The sequence below is a fragment of the Falco cherrug genome, chromosome 4 (assembly GCF_023634085.1).
Source record: "Falco cherrug isolate bFalChe1 chromosome 4, bFalChe1.pri, whole genome shotgun sequence".
NCBI lineage: Eukaryota > Metazoa > Chordata > Aves > Falconiformes > Falconidae > Falco > Falco cherrug.
The window spans coordinates 57,797,878-57,822,410 of record NC_073700.1 but is presented as its reverse complement, the minus strand read 5'-3'; the positions used below and the strand labels follow the sequence as shown (position 1 = coordinate 57,822,410).

At 47.4% G+C, this 24,533-nt stretch overlaps 2 protein-coding genes across 5 annotated transcripts in view; both read left to right on the top strand.

Moving 5' to 3' along the window:
* Positions 1 to 6,357, top strand: part of RHEB (Ras homolog, mTORC1 binding) — a 42,450-nt gene extending 36,093 nt beyond the window's left edge. For both annotated transcript variants that reach the window (XM_055707425.1, XM_055707426.1), the window contains one exon: positions 5,848 to 6,357. In XM_055707425.1, coding sequence (XP_055563400.1) covers positions 5,848 to 5,940 — 93 coding nt within the window. In that variant the 3' untranslated portion in view covers positions 5,941 to 6,357. The remainder of the gene's footprint in view (positions 1 to 5,847) is intronic.
* A 1,329-nt stretch (positions 6,358 to 7,686) lies between these two features.
* On the top strand, positions 7,687 to 23,093 carry CRYGN (crystallin gamma N). Of its 3 annotated transcripts, XM_055707422.1 has the most exons (6): positions 7,687 to 7,792; positions 7,967 to 9,447; positions 9,565 to 9,837; positions 14,989 to 15,237; positions 17,102 to 17,247; positions 20,733 to 23,093. In XM_055707422.1, the coding sequence occupies exons 3-6, from the start codon at positions 9,814 to 9,816 to the stop codon at positions 20,896 to 20,898; spliced, it is 585 nt and encodes a 194-aa protein (XP_055563397.1). In that variant the 5' UTR covers positions 7,687 to 7,792; positions 7,967 to 9,447; positions 9,565 to 9,813; the 3' UTR covers positions 20,899 to 23,093. The 3 variants fall into 3 exon arrangements, with proteins under 3 accessions (XP_055563397.1, XP_055563398.1, XP_055563399.1); XM_055707423.1 differs by lacking the exons at positions 7,687 to 7,792; positions 7,967 to 9,447; positions 9,565 to 9,837 and adding an exon at positions 14,254 to 14,532; XM_055707424.1 differs by lacking the exons at positions 7,687 to 7,792; positions 7,967 to 9,447; positions 9,565 to 9,837 and adding an exon at positions 14,261 to 14,532 and having other exon boundaries at positions 22,867 to 23,093.
* The last annotated feature ends 1,440 nt before the right edge of the window (positions 23,094 to 24,533 follow it).

The window sequence follows — 24,533 nt, the reverse complement described above, 5'->3', positions numbered from 1 at the left end:
CAGCTGCAGAGGAGTGAGTTGGTACAAGGGTACGAACCTTGTGTTTCAAGGTGCTAGGCAAGGCTCAGTCTCTCTAATGTGGGAAATAATCATCCTGTGAGACCAGAGGGGAAGGTGGGAGGGGTGGTGGGGCAACAGGAAAATGTTAGAATACAGCAGAGGCTCTCAAACATTACTGTGATACAGCTACAGTCAAGTTGCTTAATCTGATGGGATACAATCCACACACACTCACACTTGTTGGTTCCCTGTCACAGGAAGAAAGTGTTTATAATTACGTGTTAAATAACACCTTTGTCTTGATTGCTTTAACTGACTTGCTTGAAAATGCCTCCTAAATATCTTCTGGTATTTGATTTTGTTCTTGTGGCTGTTAATAATACTTTGTCATTGGTTTGACACCTTACATACCTAAGCTGTAAGAGCCTTCTAGTTTGGGCTTGAAGTAACAGATAACTGCTGCAAATTACGGCGGAGATGTCTTTTTTTCTTTTTTTTTCTAATTTTTTTTCGCTTAGAAATTTCAACATCATTGAAGTTTTTGCTTTTTGAAAATACAGGCATATATGATAGCGACATTGTCGGGCTGCTTCTAACCAAATCAGTCCTTATGCAGAAGAAACACTTAACATTGTCTCACATTTAACCTAGCATATCGCATCCCTGGCCTCCTTGATAACTTCAGCACAATCGAAAGGGCAATCCTGTAGCTAGGACAGGACCTGTTTAAGCAGCCTTTCTTTCCTTCTCCCCTGTACCCAGAAGCAAAACAAGCAGCTTTTGTCCAATGTCTGTTGTAGCCAATTCTATGAGTTACTTGAGTAAAGCTGGATTTTTCCCTTAGAGAAAGATTTATTTTTTTTTTCCTGCAGATAGGGAACACTGTGAGTTAGTTTATCAGTACTTCTGTTTCTGGCTAAGACTTGCATTAACCTTGTCAGAATTGGTTGTTGTAAGTTCTGACCCTCTGAATTTAGACACGGGTTGTTAGAAACAGGTGTTTGAACACAATTCCTCCTTCGTGCCTCTTGCATAATATGCTCGGTAAATTTGTCTGGCTTCAGAAGTTTGGGAGATCGTGTGTCACTTCTGAGATGGGTGCCCACAGCATGTGACCATCTTTCAGGATTTCTGGCGTGCTTCCTTTGGAGGCTTGGGATGTATAGAAGAAAGTGTGAAGGAACCCAAAACTGGGCAGCTGCTTCCGTCTTCTCAGAAACAGTTGCAGAGGAACACTTGCCTCTGAAGAGGTGGAGGATTGAGCTTGGAGAGCAAAGTGTGAAGTCTAGAGCTGTGAGGTGCTGGGGGGAAGAGGAGACACCAGGCCTTGTAGCATCCCTTACTATGAGTTAGGTCAGAGATGGTTCTGAACTCGTGCATTTTTTTCCTGCAAATCCTAATTTGGCAGGATCAAAACAGCTGATACGTAGACCTCTGTCAAGACAGGTTATCTTCTATTCTGAAACTGTCTGGTTTGAGGGGAAGAAGGGTTTATTTTGAACTTAGTAATGGGGTGTGTTGTCATTCTGTCGGTACTGAATGTTCACCTTGCATAAGTCAACATTACTGGAAAAAGAAGTCTGTTGGCACTTTTTGCTTGGATGTTCATCCAAATCACCTGTACTGTCTTGGTACAGCAAATGTAACTTGCTTAGCAAGATTAAGTGTAAACTTCCAAAACTGGTTCAGGTTCTGTTTGCTTTACAGAAAGCTAGTTTGATGCTAAAGGGGATGAGCTGGACTGGATTGGGAATTCAGAGTTTAAAAACCTCAGCAGAGAAGTCAAACCTTCCTGACTGGGAGAAAGTCTCTTAATCCTTTCTGAAACCTAGCCATCTGTGTTTGATGGATGTGGAGCAAAAGTATGATAATTTCTACTATCCTAGTCTGAAATTGGTTTGGTATGTGATGTTCTTTGCAGCAGTGAGGAGAGTAGGTCCCCTTGCTATAGGGTTTAGACCAAACTTGATCAGCTGTGTGGTCTGTCCTCTATAACGACGCTGTTTGCACTGCTGGAACCAGAGAAGATATTCCCCATAATGTGTTCTGATAGCAAAGGCTCCTTTCCCCCTACAAGGGGGTGGGAGAGCATTGACTTTTCTCCCTGCTTTGGCAGAAAAAAAAAAAAAACCAACTCCTTTTTGGTGCATCTGTGAGAGTCCTAGGAGCATTAGTCCTACTATACTGGGCAACTAAAACAGTTCTATAGATTAGCTTCAGCAAACTAGACCTGTTCTTCCAGGAGTTAACAAAAGATAGCGTGTTCCAGAAATGCTATGACTTTGAATAGATGGAAAGTGAGAGAGGAAAAGATCAAAACTGCAGTGATGGTAAATGGTAGTGGCTGGCAAGAGTTGTCAAGGTCACATATGTCTGAGGCTGTGTGTCAGCTCCTCCAGACAAGGGTGACCTGGTAGGACTTTCAGAGGAACCTGCATATCAGCTAGGGGAATCCCTGGGCTTTGAGAAGGCAATTCTGAGACTTAATGGAGAAGACCTCTTTTAGATTTCTCATGGGCTATTGTCATATCTTCTCAAGCTGCTTAATTATTACCAGCTATGTTGAACTGCTTTGGCAAACTTCAGGAGCTTTGAGCCTCTCTTGTGGAGCTCCCCGCTTTGTTTAACCTAAGCCATAGCATAGTGCCTCATCCTAATCCCAGTACAATAATGTGTTAACTGAAATACAACAAGAATCCAAATTGGTCTTAAAGCCAGTTGAAGCTGGGAGCCAGCTTTTACTGGAAGAATTTAGGGAGTAACGAGCAGCCAAATTGTGTTCATTCCCTTGCACCAAATCCAGTAGATAAACTTGTTTTAGATGGAGATGGGAAGTAGCAAAAAACCTACTTCTTGCCAAAACGGAGCTCTCTTAAGAAGCAATTGCTTTATATCTTTTTAAAGAGCAATTTGATCTTCAAGTTCAGGAGATGCAGTGCTCGGTAAATGCTTCAGAGTGGTTTGGGATCCAGGGATCTGACATGTTTATCTGGGTGAGCGTGTTTGGACTGGCAGAGGATGGGGGGGAACCGCTCTTCCTTTACCTGACTGCTCAAGTTCCTTTGCCCAGTTCTGTGCCAAGATACACTAGCAGGTAGTGTGAGCAGTTGAGAGTTTCCTCTTTGAAGTAGTAAAACTGTTGGATAATTGAAAAATACAGCATACCGAAGGATGGCTCCGGTGCCTGTGGGCTGGATTTGGGTGTTTGCATCTTCCTGGGCGGGCTCCTGGCCGTGTGTTCTCTCCCCGCAGAGAGCTGCACCTCGCGAGCTGTCTGTCCTGCTCACACCAAGGGGCACATCTGCAGAAGCAGTTGAGCCTCTGGAGTCTTTTGCATGGTGCTGAGCTCCCTAGGCACCGTGCATTGCCCAGGCTGGCCTCTATTTTGTTTCCTCAGAGGAGAAAGGTAGCAAAAAGAGCCAGATGGTCTTCTGTAGGCTAGGTGTGACCCACGTTCTGTGATAGGGCCACATGGAGACAGATGCATATGAAGTCTGGCTGCGTTCTTTATTCCTTGCCACAAAACACAGCTTCCTGCGCTGTTCAAAAGCTCATTCTAAAATTCTTCAGCATATTTGGGCTGAATTACACCCTCCTAAGTGTTAACTGTAGGACAGTGATTAAACCTTCTCAGTGAATACATATTTTCTGTGAAATGAATTAACAAGCCCTGTGAACTCCTACATCTTTGTGTTTCAAGCAGCACGTCTTTGACAGAGAATATACAGCTTCTTGGGTGACAGAAGTTGTGGAGGTTTTTTAATGGGTGCTTTGAAGCAGGGGTATAAAGAACTTGTGTGTTGAAATGAAACCATTGAAAATTTCAACTCTACGGAAACACAGATGCAGTGAATTTATAAATCAGTATATTGCCAAGTTTTGATTAAAAGAAACTCTTCATTAGTGGAACCAGTTTGATAGCAACTGCAGTCTTGACCGTGGTTCTCCTAGAGTCTAATTTACCCAGCATATGTGTTATATCATTACTGGACTAATGAGTCACTTCTGTCAGATTCTGTTGGGATTGCAGGGAAACTCCATTATGTGGAGGAATACTCATTTCCAGCTGATGAAGTATTTTAAATAGTTGCAGAGATAGTACTGTGCACAAATGGTATAAATAATGGGAAACTTTAAAATTCAGTCTAATCTTGTTAAGATTGCTTTCATATTGTTATGGGGCTACTTAGTTAATGGGATTAGTTTGGAAGTGATCCAATTAAGAATTACACCTTGTGGAGGCAGAAGAAGGTCAGAACACATCGTCATAAATCACAGGGTGCTCTTCAGCCTGCTGATTAAAAAAAAAAAAAAAAAAAAAAAAAACAACAAAAAAAAACCCCAAAACAACCACCAACCCTTTTTATCTTCTTTCATAATGTGACTGCTTTTATATAATGAATATACTTTCATTCTTAAGGAGCACATGCTTGGAATTTATGAATGGGTGGCTAGAGGTTAGATAAACTTAAAATGGCATGTCTCAGAAGATAGGAGACCACTTCCAAGTTGAAGATTCACACGCTGAAGTACCGATCATATGGTGAATCTTCAGCTTGACAATACTGTAGAGAAGAAAAGCACTTTTGAGTGGTCCTCAACTGTAGTATAGATTTATTCTTCTTAAATTACTTCTAGGCAGTCTCGGATGCTGCACGCTGTAGTTTCTGGGTATTATGTTGGAAGCTAGTGTACAATTTTGAAACCCTTAAAACTGAGTGAATTCTGAAAATAGCAGGTTAATAGTGTAAAGTATTTACTACAAGTAGCGTTCATGATGTTGTCCCAGACGCCTTACTCTCCCGCTCTTTCAGTATCCTTAACAAACAAACAAAACCCACCAAAACCCTAACTGCACTTAATCGAAATCTTCCGTAAAATCTCCTGAATCACTCGAGTTACCTGACACCCTTTCTTAGTGTTCGGGGGAGCTGTAGCAGGGGAGAGCCTTCTCACCAGCCTGCTTCGTGCTCGCTGTGGAGGGAGGAGACCTGGTGTAGACCAAGCAGAAGCAGAGTTAACAGCAGAATGAGTGGCTGCTACTCTGAGAGTACCTGCTGCCTTCCCTCTGAAGGAGTGAAGGGATCCATAACACGTGTAGCTCATGATTTTGCAGAGGGACTCTTTATAATCCTATACGTTCCATACAGTAAGCTAGGATGTTTGTGTGAGTCTGACGGTGTTGGCAGTGGTTATCCTATAGTTCAAGCTGTTTAAAATGTAAAATCCCTTTCTCTCAGAAGGACTTTATCAAAGGATATTGCTTAATATTAGACAATGGCTAATTTGGCTCATGTTTTCCCCTTGCGGTGTCGCACAATGCCTAATACTGGTCTTACTTACAGGTAAGATGAGAAAATCAAGAATACTGAAGTTACCCTCATGGTGGGCTGTGCAAAGTCAGTGTTTATGGCTGAAAAATCTGCTGCCTCCTGTAATTAACTTGGAATCCTAAAGGTTACTTAGAACTAATTAATTTATTCTCTGTAGCAGGGAAGTGTCAAGATCTTCAGTGCTCTCAGTCACTCGGTGCAAGCTTACTATCTAAAATAAAGCTGAACTATAGTTACTGGCTTTGTTGTGAGTATGGCTCGGTTTATACCTGCCCTTCCTGCAGTGACAGAAAGTATTTGAGAATTGCTGTGGAATAGGATTTTACACTTCTCTTCCAAAATGTTGTGTTCCAAACTGAAATTACTGTATTTTCCTTCTTTGATTTTGGAAAATAAGCATTGGCTGCGCATTTATCTGCTAGTGTAGCCAGTAAAACTGTTAACTTTTTTAAAGTTATTTTTTCAGTAAGTGGGCAGTTTCTCCTTACCTACTAACGTTGTACTCTCTTTGCAGACTGCCGTTGATGTTTTTAAGAGGATAATTTTGGAGGCGGAAAAAATCGATGGGGCAGCTTCACAAGGGAAGTCTTCATGCTCAGTAATGTAATTCCACTGCAAAACCTGAAAACACTGGGAATACATTCTACCTGAAGAAGCAAAACTGCCCATTATCTTTAAGGATAAACTATGCTTCTTTTTTTTTATTTTTTTTTTCTTCTGTTAACCTGAAAGATAAACAATTGGTTTGGAGCCTTTCCCTTCAGATTATGTTAAACTCTGACTCCTGTGCAAATGGCTTCACTTCCATTTTCAAATTTTAAGCAATCATATTTTCAATTTATATATTGTATTTCTTAATATTATGACCAAGAATTTTACTGGCATTAATTTTTCAGTGTAGTTTGTTGGTTAGAATAATCATCAAAATGATGCATATTGTTACACTACTATTAACTAGGCTTGGATATCAGTGTTTCTTTGTGTTAAATGTATACTTGTAAATAAAATAGCTGCAAACCTTAAATGTTCTGTTTATAATTTTTTGTTGATTACACAGTATCAACTTTTTTTTTTGTGAAAAATGTTCACCTGCTGACCTTAAGAGGAGGCATGAGATCCGTGGAGCCAGTGGATTGTTTGACTGTTGCCTGGGAAGTTGTTTGCGAGTGATTCCAACCATTTTTGCTACTAGAACTCCAAGCTGGCCGAGTGGCTGAGCGTGCCTTGTGCACGTTCGTGGGAAGGAGGCACAAGCAACACCTTTGATTTGGAAGGGGAGGCTTGGGGTTTTCAGTCAGACAACCTGCACTGTCTTTTTCCTCTGTAACCGCTAAAAGTCATGGAGTAAAGGGTGTGCAGATGTGTCCCAAGTAGGGGGCCCGCATACACCTGCGCTACAGACTGTTCGTGTGGACTTGTAACTAAGAACGCTGTCAGGATGGAGTGGATTTATCCAGATCAAGCGTAGACTTGCTAAGAAATAAAAAATGTCATTTAAAATAAATTGCACGTCCTGAACAAATTGATGTGAGTTGTTTATCATGCATGTCTGTACTTTTGCATTGGGAGAGCACTGTTAAGAGGTGAGAAGTCTCCTGGCATCTGGCTCTTCACAATGTCAGGGCCCACAGCACGGCACTGGGCAGCCTCCTCTAACCAGCTGCAAGTTTTTTTTTTTTGGCTTTGGGGCTAGAGACTTAACAAGCCTTGATGTCTTTAAGTCTGATAACAAACTATTTCAGCTGCATATTTAAAAAAGTGTGCAGTTGACCTACTTCATATTTAAAAACAAAACCCAAAACAACAGCAAAAACATGGATGATTTGGGGAACAGTTAGTTAAATGAACTTTCTGATGCATTTTTATAACGATTGGAAAACTTAGTTTCTGGCAGGAGTAAAATGGAGGGGAAACTTGGAATGTTTTTGCAACAAGAATTAGCTTTTGCATTTTCGTGTATGCTAAGGTAGAAATTCAGCATGTCTCCTCTCTTCATTCCTTGTATGGTAGTTCCCTCATGTTAGATAGAAAATGGTCTAAACCTCTCATTTAACAGTGTATGTAGAAAAACTTAACTATTTTCTTTGTCACCACGAAATTAACTGGCTTCCTGGCAAAAAAAAAAAGCTGTTTTGGTTTTTTGGGGGTTTTTGTTTGGGTTTTTTTTTTACCCTCCATTTAAGATGCTTCCCAAAGTTTCTGGAAACTCATTTCTGTTACCTGAATTTTTATACTCTGTGCCGAATACAGGTTCTGTAGGTGGACGATCGTCATACATGACAGGTTGCTGAACTTCAGCAGAGTCGAGTGCTCGATCAGGGAAACCTGTACGTGCTTTGATTTCAGATAGGTTTCCTTCGCAAGAACCTGCAGTGCTGGAATGAGAGTAATGTGGCTGATAATGAAGTTACTGAGGATTCAGAACATGATCTGTGGAACACAGGAACGCTGTGCATCTGGTTGGTAGTACCCTTCTTCATTGCCTGATCATGAGGTGATAGATGTCTGTGGCATTGCGTCACAGATACAATATCATGTGGTCTGCATCACATGGCAGAAGTTCTGGAATACCCAAAACCTTGACTGTTTAGGCTGTTTACTTTTTTTCTTTTTTTTTTTTTTTGGTAAAATAGTGGCCGTGTGTGTCCTGCTGATCAATCTAAAGCCTGAAATAGCTGCTGCATTGGTGTCTGAGGTGTGCCAGCTGCTAAGGCTTTTAAAGAGGATGGATGAGGAAATGTGCAACTTGATAGTCCTGGGAGAACCAAGGCCCTGCCTGCCGGAGCTGAGGCTTTTCAGGAGGGCGCTTAAAGGCAAGTGCAGGTTTTCTGGATGTTTTGCAATGGGAACTTCCAGGACTTCATGTGCTCAGCCCTGAGAAGCATGTACTGCTCTTGCATTTTCCGTAACAGCTGAAGAATTGAATTCATCGACTGGCCTTGTTTCCTTTCTCCTGTTGCTGGCTCATCCAGTAAGAAATGTAAATTATTCCACTTGTCCAAACTTTTCTGTGCTAATAAGGTCTGAAGACCAGCCATGTACAATAGTCTTGCAGTTTTAATGCAATGTGTAGCCAAGCGTGATCAGTGAACTACTTGCGTTTTGTTATACAGAGATGTCAGTTGGCTGCTCGGGATGGCACCTTCCAGCAGCTGGAGTCCCACGGAGGCTGGGGCAGCCTTGTGCTTCCCTGTACTGCCTTAAGAGCTGGCACGGGTTAGGTTCTTCACCGTGGGAGCCCAAAGCGGGGTGGCAGGTGATCTTGGAAGCCTTACGTACAGAAGCAAGAAACCAGTGTCTAGAAAATTGCTGCTTACTTGCCTGGAATGGGTGGATTTGTACAGCCTTGTCTGGCAGCTGCCCTGATCCTTTGGAGGCTTCTGGAGGATTGTGGTAAATGGTGCATGGAATAAAAGGTACACTGCAAAAGAAAAAAGTTCTCTGTCCCTGCCAGGCTAGAAAAAAATTGATAGTCTTAATAGGGCCCAGCCTTACTCTTTTTCCTGTTGAGGAAATGAGCAAAATTTTTTCACCGTGAGGGTGACTGAGCACTGCCTACCAGTCCCCTACCTTAGAGATACTCAGAAACTGCCTGGACGTGGTCCTGAGCCACCTGCTCGAGCAGGGGGGCTGGACCAGATGCCTCCAGAGGTCCTTGCCAACCTCAACCATTCTGCGATGCTGTGAAAATGTAACTACCGTAAACCAAGTTAAATTCCCATTGACGTGTGGATTGAAAATGTGCCGGTCTGGAAATGCCTCCTGCCTTGCTTGTGCTCCTGTCCAACTCCTCCTTGCTTTGCTGCATGGATACTGGGAAATCTGTCTGTATCCCGAGCCCCAGAGACCACGTGGCCCATCTCCCGTCCTGGCATGCATGGAAATGCTGAGGACAGGGAAAGCGGCGGGGCAGGTGCAGCTCGGCAAGCGGAGGATGGTCTGCAGGCAGAAGGGGGGTGCGTGATCCTTTTTCCTGTTGTTCTTGTTTCTATGCATAGCAAAGTTTATCCCTGCCTGATGAACTCCTCCACAATGGGAAAGGCTTGGAGGCAGTCTGCTTTGGATCTCTGGAGTCTTCTGCCTAATGCATTTTCCCAGCTTCGGTAACGGCCTGGTGAGTGAGCGTACGCTGGAGAAGAAAAAAGCCGGCAAAGTGTTTTTACTGCTCCCTTGTGCCGGCGGTAGCTGTACTGTGTCCGACCAGGCAGCCTTATGTCATTTCACAACTGAGGGCAGAGGAGCGTGGCTGGAATGGGGCTTTGCTGAGGAGGTTTTGCAGCAGTGAAGACTTCAGGCTTTCCATCTTCTGGTTCCTTTGAACAGAGAAGTTTCTATGTCCCAACTTGCACCCTGGACGTGATCAAGGACAGCTCTTGCAGTCACCCTTTGTTTCTGGCGTGGATGAGCATAAACACCCAAGCTGGGCGTACCCCAGTTTGCAGCAGTTCCCTTTGAAGTGCAAGGTGGGCAGCAGCCTGAAATGAGAAGGGTCGCCTGCATCATGGTGGGTATTTTGATGTTTTCACCACCTTTAAAAGAAAAGTGCAGTCTTACACCTCTGTTGCTACAAAATTTGCGCTGCTGCTCTGTGCCGGTACCAGAGGGTGCTGTGCAGCGCGGTGTGAGCACAGTGCGAGTGGTGCCAGTGCGCCCGGCTTGCTGGGCTTACCCTGCTAATTAGCACCGCTGGGCTGGAGTCTCTCGGGAAGGAGAAATCAACAGGTACTAATTAGCTCTTATGTAATCGGTGCTGGCCATCTTCAGAGCATTTCATTAATGCTGACTGATCTTCACAACCTCACGTAATAAGGTCAAAATTTACTCCCCTCTGATAGCTGGGGGGGGTGTGGGGGGTGTGTGGTGAGAACCTGTGCACGGATCCCTTCAACTCGTTACGGGCACGGTGGAAACGTGAGGATGTGGGATGGCCACCATTGGTAGAGAGATTGCGAGCACTCTATGTCTTGCTGCATCCATGATGAAGAAGGATGGGTTGAACCCAAAACTCTTGCTGGGCAGCTGATTCCCATTTCCAGCAAGAGGTGATGTATTTTTGCCCGTGAGGGTATGAGTTGGAAGATCCTGTCTCTGTGTGGTTTGCAGAGGTGTTCTGCGGTTCGCGTAACCACCCCCCCCTCCAGCAGCTCTGGGAGGCGGCACGCGGTGTACCCAGGCACTGGGAATGGGTTAATCACCAGCAGAAATCAGTGCTTTGACAACTGGTGTAAGGTGGGCTAGGTCTTAATCCAGCAATGTGAATTTAATATAGAAACTCCCTTGAGTCATAAGGATGGTTTCTCACTCAGGTCTGTTGCCGCGCTGAAGCGGCCCACGAGATGTACTCATCCATTTCAGCAGCGAGCCAAAAACTTTTCCATGGGAAGGAGCTAGACCCATGGTTGTTCCATACCTAATGAGCTAGAAGTATCTCTTAGTGAGTTATGTGAAGAAACCTGTGAGCTTTCTAAAGCGAGATAGCATTTTGAAAGCCCTGAGATACAGATGTCTCCTGTGCTGGGTCTTAACGCTGCTTTGCAGGTACTAAAAGCTCCTCCAGAAGCCGGAGCGTGGCTCTTTCAGAGGATGCGGTGGAACTCCGTGGTGGTTGTTCACTTAATTATCGTTTATGTGGGCTTGTACTGGCTGTAGTAGGTACCTCTGGGCAGAATGCTAGTCCTGCTCAGCCTCTGCCAAGAAATATTCCTGTTGACATTAGCAAGGTCACTGCCGAAGATTGACCTTCAGGAGTTACACCCTGCTCTCTTGAAATCTGTCGGAGAAGGGTTGAATTTGGCATCTTGCTACTGTAACTCGGGTCATTCAGCAGCACCCTGCTGCCAGCACCACCTAACACCGCGGATTACGGTGAGGGGGATTGCTGGGCTGCCCACGTGCCGTGGCCACGTCTGCTGAGCTGCGGGGAAAAATCACCCCCGTAAATGCCATGGAAAGAGGTGGTGGCATCTCACAGCTGCATGTTGAAGACCACCCAGCCTGGGCTTCTTTAGGCCAGCATCACCTTGCTTGCAACCCCTTTGCATGTAACGGAAATGACTTTGTAAGAGGACCGGAGCTGTGCTCAGATCCTGCGTGTAGGTGGGAGGTGAGGAGGAGACTGAGGTAGTATCAGGAGCCACATCGCTTATCCAAGCAGGGTGGTTTTGTCCTGGATGGTTGAGTTCTGGTTCCTAGCGTGGCTGGGGTCTGTCTCTGTGACCGTTGTTGACACCAGTGGTGTCCCAACATCAGGTCCTTCCCATCCCGGTTTTGTTGGGGATGTCAGTGCAGGGTTATAATGGACTTGAAATCAACCTTGGTCACCTTGTGTGGTGGAGGTATTTGGTTCTCTCACCCCCTGGTTCTGGCCTGGATTTGGAGCAAATTGTCTCTGCCTGCCTTGTTCCTCGGCCTCGTGGCAGCAAAGGCAGGCAGGGAGAGCACAGCCCCGGGGCGCCACTGCAGATGTCAAGCCTCGTTTCTCACTCCCTCTAAACCAAGGCGCGCCAAAAAAATCTCAGGCTTTGGGGTTTTGTCTGTTAAAGCCAATCACTTCAGACTTGGGAAGTTGGTGTTTCCAGTGCTTCCTCCTTTGAACAGCCACAGCGGAGGAAGGCTGCCTGTAAGTCTGTCGATGTGGGGCACCGTGGTCGGATGTGGTCCTGCACCTGGGCAGGAGCAGGAGGTGAGCTCTGCCCCAGCTTCGTGTGCCTGAAAGGCTCTTGGTGGCCCCAGGCTGCTCTTCTCTCTTTTCCATTGGCAGCCTTTTATCCTTTGCGAGGAATTAAGGAGGTTTGTCCAGGAATTATTTTCCCATTCTTCAGTATTCTTTTTTTCCCCCCATCATTTTCCTTTTTTCTAGAGCTAGGTCTTTTGTTGTTTCCTATCTTTAACGTGGTTTCTCAAAGAAATGAGAACAAAGTTGTCACGCCCTCTTCCCATCTCTGCTGGAACAGCATTTGAACCTGTTGGACAGCTTCTAACAGTTCTAACAGCTGGGCACAAGTCTCAGATACATCAAGTTCCTGCGCATTTTAATTAAAGCTTGCACCTTAGGAGACACAGGAAAATCCCATCATGAGACAGCCAGAGGGAATGAGGCTTTTGCGGTTCCATAAAAACCTCCTCCTGCGGTAACAGTTCTTTTACTGGGTACTTCAGGGCCAGTTTGTCGTGGATGCTGTGGGTCTTCCTCTGCAGGCACCAAACAGCTCATGGCCAACGCAGAGAGCACATGAGCTGTTACAGCCCCAGTGGATGGGAGAACTGGGTCCCAACGCCAGCAACAGTGCCACCTTGTCACCCTGGTGCTCCCCACCGTGATTCAGGAGTGGGACACGTCTTCTCCTTCCTTCCCAGGGCACTAAGTGCAAGGCCACGGGGAAGGGCTGGTTTGGGGGACATCGCTAATGCCCCCTGCCCTGGCTGCTGCTCATCCAAGTGGGATTTTCCATGTGCTGTTACATTATGTGGTGACTAATTTAGCACCTAGAAATAACACCAGCATTTCAGTGAGGTAGGGTGTTTTTTGTTTAATTAAGTGAGGCTTTTCTTCATTATTTCTTGCCTCCCATCAGAACATGTAAATGTCGACAGCATTTCTGCGATGCCAGGGCAGGTCTGCCTGTGTCAGCTGAAGGATGCGTTTCTTCTGCACACAATGTGCCTCCCTCCTTCCTCCTCCGGCGTATCCCAGTCAACGCGACGTCTTCCAGTTCAGCCTACGTGTGTGTGCACATGCACTTGCTAATTTTTACATCTTAATTGAAAGGGTGGCACCTGTTTAAGCCTTAATAATGCCACCTTTCTCTTCCCAAATGGTCTTTAATCTTGAAACAAATCAGCGAGCCGAGGTGGCAGAGCCGGGTTGCCAAGCCAGGCTGCTGGCATGCATATGGATGGGAGGGACCTGCCGAGAAATGAGGTTTTAGGGTTCGGATTCAAAGCGTGTGCCTGACAGTTCAGGGAGCGGAGTGCTGGTGGCAAGAAGGAGGTGATGGCGGCCTCGTGGGTGATGAAGAGGAGGATTTGATGAGTAGGAGCTGGGTGTGAAGCCTCTTCCAAGGCTATTAAATAGCATCAACAACAAATCCCCTTGTAACGTGGTGCCCTGTTTATGTCTCTGTGCTGGCCCATGGGCTGCCCCCATGCATTTGCCTTTCCCTCTTCCTAGCCTGGCTTGTTAGTATGAACGGATGGGGTTTGTGGGCTGGGGCTTTCCCTTGCTGTTGGTCTGAGAATAAGACAGTTATGGTCTCTGGATGCTCTTCTAGCACAAAAGAAGGGGACTATGAAGCAGCTTTTCCTTGCACTGACATTTCAGATGCCAGGCTCCGAAGTCGTAACTGCAGCGATAGGGAAATGTTACTTTATGGCCAACAGTATGGCCTAAAAACCTCTCTAATCCTGACTTACATGTCTGTCTTGGTGCTTCAGTGCTGAAAGATCAAAACATTCATAAAAACAACACTTGCAAATAACATCAGTGGGTTCGCGAGCCCAGCCTTTGTGCTTTGGAGGGGGTTTGGTTTGGCTTTCAGAGATGTCTTCGAGAGGTTCACAGGTTAAATGAGGAACCGTTTTTTTGATGGATGGAGTGCAATGTATTGTTGGTCAGGAGTCTCCCAAGGACGCTCACTTTTGGCTGCCACGCTGCAATAGGAGAGAAGAAGCTGGGAAAAAGCAGCAGCCTGATAGTAAAAGGAAGGAAACACAGCATGGAGAAACTATGTGCCATGCTTAGAGATGCTGCTGTTCCCTTATTGACTTGTTAGCGGATCTAAGGAAAAAAAAAAAGGAGAAAACAGGGGGGGGAAAAAAAGGAAAAATAAAAGGGGAAAGGGGAGAAAACAGAAGGAAAAAAAGAAAAAAAAATCTCCAAAAAGGAGCAGTAAATGCGCACTGCTAATCGACCAAAGCCCTGCCAAGCAAATCTTTTGTCAGATCGTCTGCCCAAAATCAAAACCCCGGACTCAGCAGGCCCGTTACCGGCGGTTCTGCCTACCAAGCAGGAAAGTGTAAAGCCCCCGGTTCCCGCTGCTTTGTTAAAAAGCCCTCGCAGCACCAGCCCCATCTCCGCCCCCCTCCCACCAGCTGCTATATAGTGGGGTGTCCAAAGTTCCTGTCCATCGTGGTTTTGGTTTGGCTCCTGCTTTCAGTCTTGGATAGTAGCCAGCAGAAAATGTCTCAATACTCGGGAAAAGTAAGTAATGACCCAACCGCTTCCCTTTCAGCCTGGGGCCAGAAAGCCCAAGCATCCTCCCGGTTGAAGGAGTAGGTTAGGAAAATATCCCAGAGGATGCAATGTGAGTGACAATACCGGGAGCAAATTTGGTAGCAGGGACGGGGAGGGTGCAGCAGAAGGAGCTGCGTTTCAGGAGCTGAGTTTCCTGTTTAAACATTCCTGGTGGAAATATGTGTGAGCGAGCACGAGGCGGCAAGAAGTGTCGTAAATGTGGGATGCGCCGTGTTCCCAGAAAAACAAATACAGTCCTTAGGAAAAAATGCCAGCGATGCCGTGCTCCTTTTGCTGGAAAGCAGCAAAAAAAACCCCCAAACCACCCTGAAATGATGCATCTGCAAGAGAGTCCCATCTGCTCAAAATGGGGGTCCAGCTGTGCCCCAGCTCCTCACCGCCGGCCCGTTCTCCCCCCACCAGATCACTTTCTACGAAGGCAAATGCTTCACGGGCAGAAAGCTGGAGGTCTGCGGCAGCTGTGGCAGCTTCCAGGACCAAGGTTTCCTCAACCGAGTCAATTCCATCTGCGTCCAGAGCGGAGCTTGGGTCTGCTTCGACCACCCTGACTTCCGAGGGCAGCAGTACATCCTGGAGCATGGCGAGTACCCCGACTTCTATCGCTGGAACGGCCGCAGCGACCACCTGGGCTCCTGCCGGCCCGTCGGGATGGTGAGTGGATGCTGTTGGCATTTTGCTCTCCCGGCCGGAGCATCGGTGGGATAGAGCTGCCATTGGGCTTTATTTCTCCTGGTCCTAGGAGCCCCATGAATAAGGGTAGTAGAAATCTATGCTTTTTAGAAATAACACATCCCATTGAGAAGGAAACAGTTTCCTGGGGAAGGTTTCTCCCCCCTTGGAGTAGTCTGCACAGGCCACAAAGCTGAGTCGCGGTTTCCCACGTCTCGCAGCCCGGAGGAAGGCTCATCGCCTTCCTCCCACAGCACCAAACACGGTGTCTTTGATGGGATGAGATCTTCCCGTGGTTTTGCAGATGAGGTGGCAAGGTCCTGCCAGCATCACGTGCTTTTCCTCTTTAACGTGAGTCGCTATGAAATGGTCACGGGGGAGTTCAGGAGGTTCGTACCCCAAGGCGAGTTGAGCCGCGAGCCGCGGCAGCCTGGCCCCCACGCACGCTGGCAGAGAGCAGGCAGCCTGAGGGTCTCCAGATCAGACCTACGGGGCAGCTGGGCTGCTCCTAGCAAACCTGATCTGGATTCACTGCTGTTGCAAAAAACACTCAGTAATCCTAAACTAAAACCTTCCCCCCTCCCCCCCCCCCACCCCCCCATACTAGTGAGCCTTCCCCTTAGGAAGCTTTGAGAAGCACCACCCAGAGGAAGGTTTAATTGGGAAGATTTAAAGGTAGCAAAGAAAAATGAATGTGGGTTACACCTTTCCATTTGAGACTCCTGTCACTCGTGACCCCCCGGGGCAATGATGAACCCACTTGGAGCTGCTGGGGTATTTTGCTGGCCCCAGAGCTGCTTTCTGGCGTGGTGATGGGTTTGTTTCAGGTCTGTAATGTCCTTGCCAAAGCACATCTGTGGTCTGTACATGGAGGGATGCTCTGCCCCAGGCCCTGGAGCCTGGCCAGCATGAGGATGTGCTCCTCCTTCCCCAGCCCATGATTTTCCCCGTGCGATGCCAGTGAGTGCTTCGAGGCATTTCTGCAGCGCAGATTCCCGGAGGAATGTTTGCTCAGGCACGGTATCCGCTTGGCTGCTGCTGACGGCTGCCTGCTGTGGGGTTTGGCATTGCAGCCCAGCCTTCTTGTGCGTTGACATTGTTTATTTGAAAAATGCATTTAGGTATTCTTTGAATTTGGCTTCAAAATATCCTTTCAGCTTGCTCTGTCCCACATACCTATGCCGCAGGCTGCAGAAATCTCCTGGAGTAATTTATGTCATGTCACCCTCAAGGGCACATGCAGCACCAATGATGCTGGGAAAGCTTCCTTTTCTTTTCCCTTTTTTTATTTTCCTTAAAGGAAAGCACAGCATCTCCCATCAGGAACAGCAGCTACATGTGGAACTGGAGGCAATATAAATTAGTTTAGGGGAACAGTTTGACATCTTTGTATGCTTTAGATACTAGTACACTAAAAGGTTTGTATCTTTTTTTGCAGTGTGAGCGCATGGAGAGTTGGGGCTGTAGCTGATGCTGTTTGGGATGGAGGGTTTGTGGGCCAGTGGGGGGGATCTGCAGATGGGCAAGGGGCTACGTGTGCGTGAGCACAATGCAGCCCCCAAGCGATGTGACTGCATGTGGACAGCAGCTGTAGGAAGGTGGAGCTGGGTGCAGAGGCAAGGGGTTTCTGGCTGCTTTTCTGGCTGGCATGGTGTGCTGGGAGGTGGCATGAGTTTGTGCGTGCTCTGTGCATGCTGGCACTGGTGGTGTTGGACTGCTTTTCACATTCCCCTTCCAAAGGACCCTTCCATTTTCCCCTTCATCTTATAAAAGCTGGGGAAATAATTTGTTGTTTTTCTTTCTTTTTTTTTTTTTTTTCGGTTGACTTGAATCCCTTTGTCCCCAGCATGGCGAGCATTACAGGATCGAAATATTTGAGGGGAGCCATTTTAGCGGTCCCAGCCTGGAGCTGACAGAAGATTGCTCCTTCCTGCAAGGGCAAGGCTGGGACAAGACCTGCATCAATGCCCTCAAAGTGTACGGCGATGGCGCGTAAGTACGGCACGAGTCCCGGCATGCAGCCGCTGCAGTTCTCCCTGCCCTGCACCCTTTGTACCCGGTACTGCGGGGGAGCGAGGTGGCTGCAGAGGCTCCCCCATCGTGGAAAAGCCTGTTGATGCTGGGGCGACTTGGAGAAAGCCTAAAAATGTGAATTAAGCCTATGGTTTAAAAGTGAATTTTGCCCATTGAGAGCTGCTTCAGAGGGGTATGAATTTTTTGAGGGTGGCAGCTAGGCACAAGCTACAAGAGCTCTGAGACACCTTTTTAAGGTGTCTGAAACAAGAAGCCTAAACCCAGCTTTCTTATTTTTTTCTTTCTTTCTTTTGAACATTTCTGTGCATGTTTCTATACACCTCTTCAAAATCCACACAGAGGCTTTCAGGTAGGGTGGATGGATGGCTCCAGGTGATGCAGGTCAGGGCTTTTGCTTTGCAAGTGGCTTTGCCAAGGCTTGCTGCAACTCCAGAAACCTCCTCCTTGGACAGCAAAAATGAGGCAGTGGCACCTTACCTTAAAATTAATTCCTGCCTCTGAAAGGCTGGGGCAACTGCAGCGGTGATGCACAGCCACCCCAATGGGGGGTTTTGGTCACCTTTGGTGCCTCGTGAACCTGCTTTGCAGATGTGTTACTGATGCCCAGCCCCATCCTCCTGCCCCTGTGGATGCTCCTAAAAGCCTCTGCATGACAGCAGCTTTGCCTTTTTCTTGCTGTTGGGTGGCAATTTGCATTTGTGTTTTCTCAACAGTGTCAGTCCTAGCAAGTCATCTCCCCTTTCCTTTGTCTGACAATTGCGTTTTCACTTAAGCGTGCTGGGAGCAGGGGAGTGCTATAAAATCCTCCCAGAGCCAGGCAGAGGGTGGCTGGAGCAAAGCATGAGGCAGAGGGGAGCCCCCGCAGAGGAGGGGGTGCAGAAATACTCTTTTCTACCTGTCCTGGACTGGATGCTGCACATCTCACCTGCACCCAGCGTAGGTTGTTGGACCCTTTCTGTCCAACAGCTGTTTTTTCCCAGAGTAGGAAAAAGGTTGTTGCCATCCAAGCCGGTGACATCCTGACAGCGAGGGTGCTGCAGGACCCTTTCTGACTCAGCTGAGACCTCTCCTCTTCCAAAAAAGCAGCCTTATGATCAGGTAGTGGCGGTTCGTTAAAACCAAGGAGCAGAGCTACCAGCTCCTGGTGGGATGAAACGGCTGGAGCCCAGTGGGGACACCGTTAGTGCTGAGCGTATGAAGCAAAAGGCATTTGAGTACAACACTATAAAGCCAAAAGAGAGCCTGCGAGTGCTCTGGCAAGGGCTTTACGGCCAATTATTTACCACACGTGTTCCTGTAGCAGAGCCTGGAGCTTGAGAAATTGGGAAGCTGCCCAGAAACCTTCAAGCATTTAAATTTTTCAGATTGATTTTCCCCCCTCCCCAGCAAAGTATATAAGGGGCACAAAGCTTGCTTTCCCTTGCATGGAAGCCTAGACTGTTTATGTTAACATTACAAGACTTCTCAAAAGTTTCGAGTAGTGACAAAAGAATAGAAAAAAGAAAAAAATACTGAAAGGAGCGTAACGAGGGAACTCGCCGTGTTTTGTAGCATGACATTGAGACCCTGGGAAGACAGTCGTTGCAAGTGCATGGAAGGGTCTGTAAAGGCCATTAAAAGACAGGACGGTGCAGAGGGACCTGCTGGCCCCAGGCTGCCGGAGGAGGGAGGGCAGGAGGAGATATTGCAGCAGAGACGTGAGACCAGGGAGAAGAAAGGGACACTATGGCACTGCTCTTCTCCTCTGGATGGACCATATAAGCCCAGTTGACCCCAGAGGTGCTGCAGGTGTAGCTGGTGCTGGGCTCAGCCTGGCAAAGCCCTCCCAGGACCCGTCCTTGACCATTTGGGAATTGGAGGAGATGGGGTCACTGGAGACGAAGGGATTTTCAACCACAGGCTGCCTCCAGCCCATCACCAGCCTGAAAGCAGGTCTGTTTACTCTGTGTATGCAGAAAGCAGGTGTAAAGTAGGGTCCTCCTGAGCTCCCTGCCCGCCACAGTCTCACTGTATGATTTTTTCCCCCTTAATTCCCGCAACGAGACAACCATTGGATACAGAAACGTTTGCTTCCCCTTCAAAATCTGCAGATGGTGTCACGTCACGTGCTGTTTAAGAAGCTGCTGCCTGCACTTGCAGTGGTGGCCGTGCCTGCGGGAGGTAATGATGGACCAGCTGGAAATATGGGAATGGAGAGAAATGTCTGCCTTTGGCACGGTGCTTGGTGGGGCTGAGGGTGTCCGTCACCTTCCCCACTGCCCTTTTGGGGCTGGCAACTGCTACCCCACACAGTTAGAAAGGGTGATGATAAAGCTGTTAAAACCGTGCTGGAAATGAGATTGCTATTTCAAAGCAGTTTCGAGATGTTACCACCTCCTCGGAAGCTGTTGTGGTTTGCGTGGTGAGTGGCTTTGCCCATCCCACGGGCAGAGCCAGCTCCAGTATCACATATGGTATCATCTAGTTTTAGACGAAGACATGTGCTTCTTGTCCTGCTTTGTGCCTCAGCTGCTCCGCAGAGGAGTGCTTAGGAATAACAACATTTAAAAAGCTGAATTTGTTTTACAGTCCGGGAGAGAACACTCCAAAAAGGGCTTTTCTACATTACAGTGACATAATTTGAAGGAACTAGACCAACCATTTATTCTGCTGAAGCATTTATGAGCATTTGGTAGATGTTCTGCAGTCAGGCTGTGAAATATCAACCAGAACAGGTACCTAAACATTGCTGCTCAATAAATGTTACATATTTCTTGGCAGAGGCGACAGCTGGTCGTGGCACTGCTCGAGTCCTACATGGAGAACGAGTGACCTCGAGCTCTGCTGAAAGCATCTTGCTCGGTTCAGGCTGAAGCTGCAGCGCTCCCCTGCTAGTTTTTCAGTGTGAGCAGCCAATGTTGGCGTATAGGGCTTGAGCTGGTTCCATGTGAGTTTTATTCCCGTGTCCTCTGGGTTTAAGTGCTAATGAAACACAGCACCGAGATGTTTGAGGGCTGTGTGCTATGTGCCTGGATCAGCTCTCCCATGCTGGGCTTGAGGACAGGATCATCTTTTTTTTGTGTTTGTTTTCTGGGCTCCTGACTGACTTGATTTCCTCTGTTGCTGATAGTCTCAGAGAACGTAAATTTTAGGCAATAAAGGAACGGCTAAGTAAGCCATACAAGCCTTCACTCATCACCTTGCACTGCCAATAGGCTTCACTCCCATCTTTCTGCTATTCATTTTTTCTCTTTTCTGCGGCCTTCCCCTAAACAAGGGGACGAGCTGGTGGGTTCTTATCACCACACCAGGTCATGCAGTCTGCTCCCATCTACCCCAAGGTCTGTCCCATTCCCTCCATGCAACTCTGCAGACACATCAACCAAGTGTCTGACGAGAAATGCAGAGGTCTTGGGAAAGGCATTCACTGTGAGGGGCTGCTCTACCCCTGCACTATTTCCCAGGGTCCACCAGTTGTTGCAAGATGCCGCAGAGCAGAGCAGGAAGAACCACCATGTCCTGGTGGGCCAGCAACAGCCGGTGAACATCCCTGTCCTACCACCATGCAGTATTTTCAATGGCATCAGGTATTCCCAGCAGGCGGGAGTGATTGGAAGGTGCAGAAAATAGGATTTGGAGCTCTTTTTGGGAGTCCTTGAGGGAAGGGTGGTGAGCTGATGGAGAAAGAGGCCCATGATCGTCCAAAAATACGGAGAGGTGCATATAAAATGAAGGGATGGGGTAGAAAAGGAAGCAAACCATGCATGTCTTGTGAGCAAGGCTGGGGTCAATCTAGAGGAGGTTCTTAATTAAGCTGAAGAACTGAGTGTGCTCTCTGACAGTGCACATCAGGGTGTGATGGGGGGAACACATGGCTTCAGGGCAACCTGCCGTTATACTCACGTGAGCTGCGGGCAACCTTCCCCATGAGCTGCGAAGCGAGCTTCAAAGGAAAAGTCTTAGGATGGCTTTGTAATTCCAGTTTGGATATAAACTGGCTGCAAAAAGTGCTAAAGAATGAACTTGTTTGTTTGCAGGAAATGCTTGGAATCCAAATGTCTTGGCTGAGCACATTGCAACAATTCTGCAGAAGAGGGTTGTGCAAGCACAGACAACAGGGTAGAGAGGGGCACCAGGCAGGCATGTGCTCAACATGCTGGTTGTATCAGTGCACACGTAGAAGGGACCCACAGCAGTCCCAGCTCGTGTCCTCTCAGAACCACAAAATAAATCCAAATATGTCAAGGAGTCTGTAAGGTGGCTCAACTAAATACCCTAAGCTTTGGCTGCTTTTTTTTTTTTTTTTTTTTTTTTTTTTTTTTTTAAATAATGCCCATGGGTGGCTGGTTTTATAAACAACTTTTTTTCCTAGACCTCCAGCTTTTTGGTCTGGGTCAAACTGATCTGAATTCACCAGCCATTATCTGACCCTGGAGGCCCAGCAGTCTTTGACCCAACCAGTACTTAAAGGACTTTCTTCCTGGAAATCCCACATACAGTAGGTCCCAACCCCGATGTCACAGCTGAATTCCTGGCAAGAGACAGACCACAGAAACCAAATTATTTGGAGGATTGCATTTGTGCTTTGCTGTCATTGCTGAGCCAACAGATGGGACAAGCAGCAGAGATCCTAATAAAATCCTTTAAAATATTGGGAAGAGAACAAGGCAGAGATAATCAGTTCAGCAATGATGGGGTGGAAACTTGACTGTAAAACGATCAGAGAAATGGCAAAACTTTGTTAAAAAGCATGGGAGACAGAGGAAAGAGGTGACACTTGTGGCCACGTTAAGATCATGACACAGTGTGCACTAAAGGGTTGAAGGGAGAGAAGAGCAGCAAAAACTGTCCCTCAACCATCAGAATTGCTCTTGACCTGAAGACCTTCGAATGGAGAAAGACGTAGCTGAGCTAGGTGAACAAGTCAGGCATACCAAAGTCACCAAGGTAGTTGAGTGTTGTATCTGTTTGACTGTATTCCAAGGGAAAGTTGCTGTTAACTCTGAATGTAGAGATGAAGTGAAGATAACCGAGCCAACTTCTGCTTTCTGTTGGAAAACATCAAAGAGAGGCCATTGAGAATTGCTAGTAAAGGGGAAAATGATAAAATATGGTTCCCATGATAGCTAATGAGTCAGTTCAAAGAGGTAAAACATCCTTAAAATGTTGCACGTTTCTCCGTACAGTCTAAAATGGGTTTATCCAGGGGCTAAGGGGACTCATGTCCTTTTTTAGCACTATTGAGTGCTAAAAAACCATTTCTTTTGCACATGGTGAAGCTCAGAGAGATCCATTCCTACAGGAATGTGAAGTAGGGAGCCCCTGGTCCCAGGCTTCATCGCTGGTGTAACCCAAAACAACTTCTAAACACAAGGTCCAATCTGGCTGTGGATAGTTGCTGGAAACGGGAGAAGCACCAGCAGTTAACTCCACCCAGGGCATTTCTGTGTGCAGGATGGGACCGGGACTGTAGAGGGACCATTGGACCCTGACAGTCTGCAGTAGTGCAGTGCCTAAATGCAGCCACTGAACGTGGGCACGAGGCCACCTGGTGTGACCACATTGCTGGGACCCAAGTAACCCTCCCTTTCTGCTCAGGTGGGTGCTGTACGAGGAGCCCAACTACCGAGGCCGTATGTACGTGGTGGAGCGGGGTGAGTTCACCAGCTTCAATGCATGGCAGGCGCGCAACGCGAGTGTCCAGTCCATCAGAAGAGTCGTCAACTACTTCTAGCTGAGCTTTCATGCTACCAGCGATGGCCTGATGAGACCAGGCATCACCCTCCTTCCCACTCACCGACCATGGAATAAATCATTAAACACCAGCTTTTGGCTCTAAGTACTTTTTTTCCATCACTTGCATGACTTCAAGAGGGAATGGACTTACAGCCTTTCCAAGCTTGATTTACGTGCCATGAATGTGCTTTTTTATTCTGCAGTGATTTATAAGGAGGACACGTGGGCAAAGGGCCAGAACTGGTGGTGACAAGCAGATCCAGGAACGTGCTCCCTGGTGCAGTTGTGGTCTGTTCCCTGTCCAGGGCCACCACATGATGGGCCCAGCTGACTCTCGAAGCCCAGAGGGGGTCATGTTGCTGCCCATGTACACTGTAAGCGCCAGGTGCGCAGCTGTTGGAGGGTCTGCTCCTGCCGTGTGAGGATACACAGGAGAATTATGTCAGGATCTGACCAACTCGCAGGGTCTGTCAGAGCATGACATAGTGGTCCTGATGCGAATGTGGTAGAAATCATTCATCTTGAGTTACTTTGACCTTAGATCAGCACGTATTAAAAAAAATACATTAGAAAAAAATTCCCTGAAGGCACAAAACCTGAGCAATCTTCTCTTATGCTCCCTGATTCGTAAGTCCTTCAGCTGCCAATGACATTTTGAGGGGGCAGCAGCAAAGAAAAGCAGTCACAGCACTGTCACTTTCTGCACAATGCTCTTCCCATCCTTCTGCCCCTTTGGTGCTCCCAGTCCCAGTTCAGTGCCCCTGAACCCCATTCGATGCTTGGCAGCCAGGTTGGGAACAGCTCTGCCCGTTCAGCTGTGGACCATCCAGTACAGCCTGGGTGCATCCCCTTGCATTCAGGACCCAAAAGTCGAGTAGCCTCCTTTCTGTGAGATAATAAGCTGTGTTCAGCATTAGTGAAGAGTGTTTCTGGCTATTTCAGAAAGAGGTAATTTTATTCTTTTCACTCCATTATTCTACTAGCTGTTAAGGCTTGGCTGTCTGATGGATCTTGACAGGCACGGGCATGGTGCTGGCAGAGCTGCAAAGCTCTGTGTTAATCCAGCAGGAATTGATCTAACTACCGTCCCCAGCCCTTCAAGGGGACATGAGTGAGGCTGACAGGTCCCCAGCACACTGGAGCATGAGGTGCACATGTACCTTTAGGGCTGCTCTGCTTTTCAGGCCTGCAATGGGATCCTGCCCTTTGCAGAGCGATCCGGAGGAGCCGAGGTCCGTGCTCTGTGCCGGGGCAGGGGGCTGGCTGGCCCCGTACTGCATCCCGGTCTGACACCGGATCCAGCTGCCATTCAATCAATTCACACTCATCCGCCTTGTCTTTCCAGTTAGAGCTTCTTGGCTCTCTACCAGTAACAGAACTGGGGCAATTGGTAACAACTGGACCTGTGCCTGTGTGAGAAGGACACATACTGCTCCCGTGATGAAGCAGCACCATTGGTAGAGTTGCGTCAGTTGAGATTTCACCCAGATGCACATATGCCACATATGCGTTATGAGGGGCATGGAAAT

What these genes read in the sequence shown, in the direction of transcription:
- CRYGN (XM_055707422.1), top strand. Translation starts at nt 9,814, where the DNA reads ATGAGAAGGGTCGCCTGCATCATG. An exon ending in GAAGGGTCGCCTGCATCATG is followed by an intron (nt 9,838 to 14,988) that starts GTGGGTATTTTG and finishes TCCCCCCACCAG; the next exon opens with ATCACTTTCTACGAAGGCAA. An exon ending in CCTGCCGGCCCGTCGGGATG is followed by an intron (nt 15,238 to 17,101) that starts GTGAGTGGATGC and finishes CTTTGTCCCCAG; the next exon opens with CATGGCGAGCATTACAGGAT.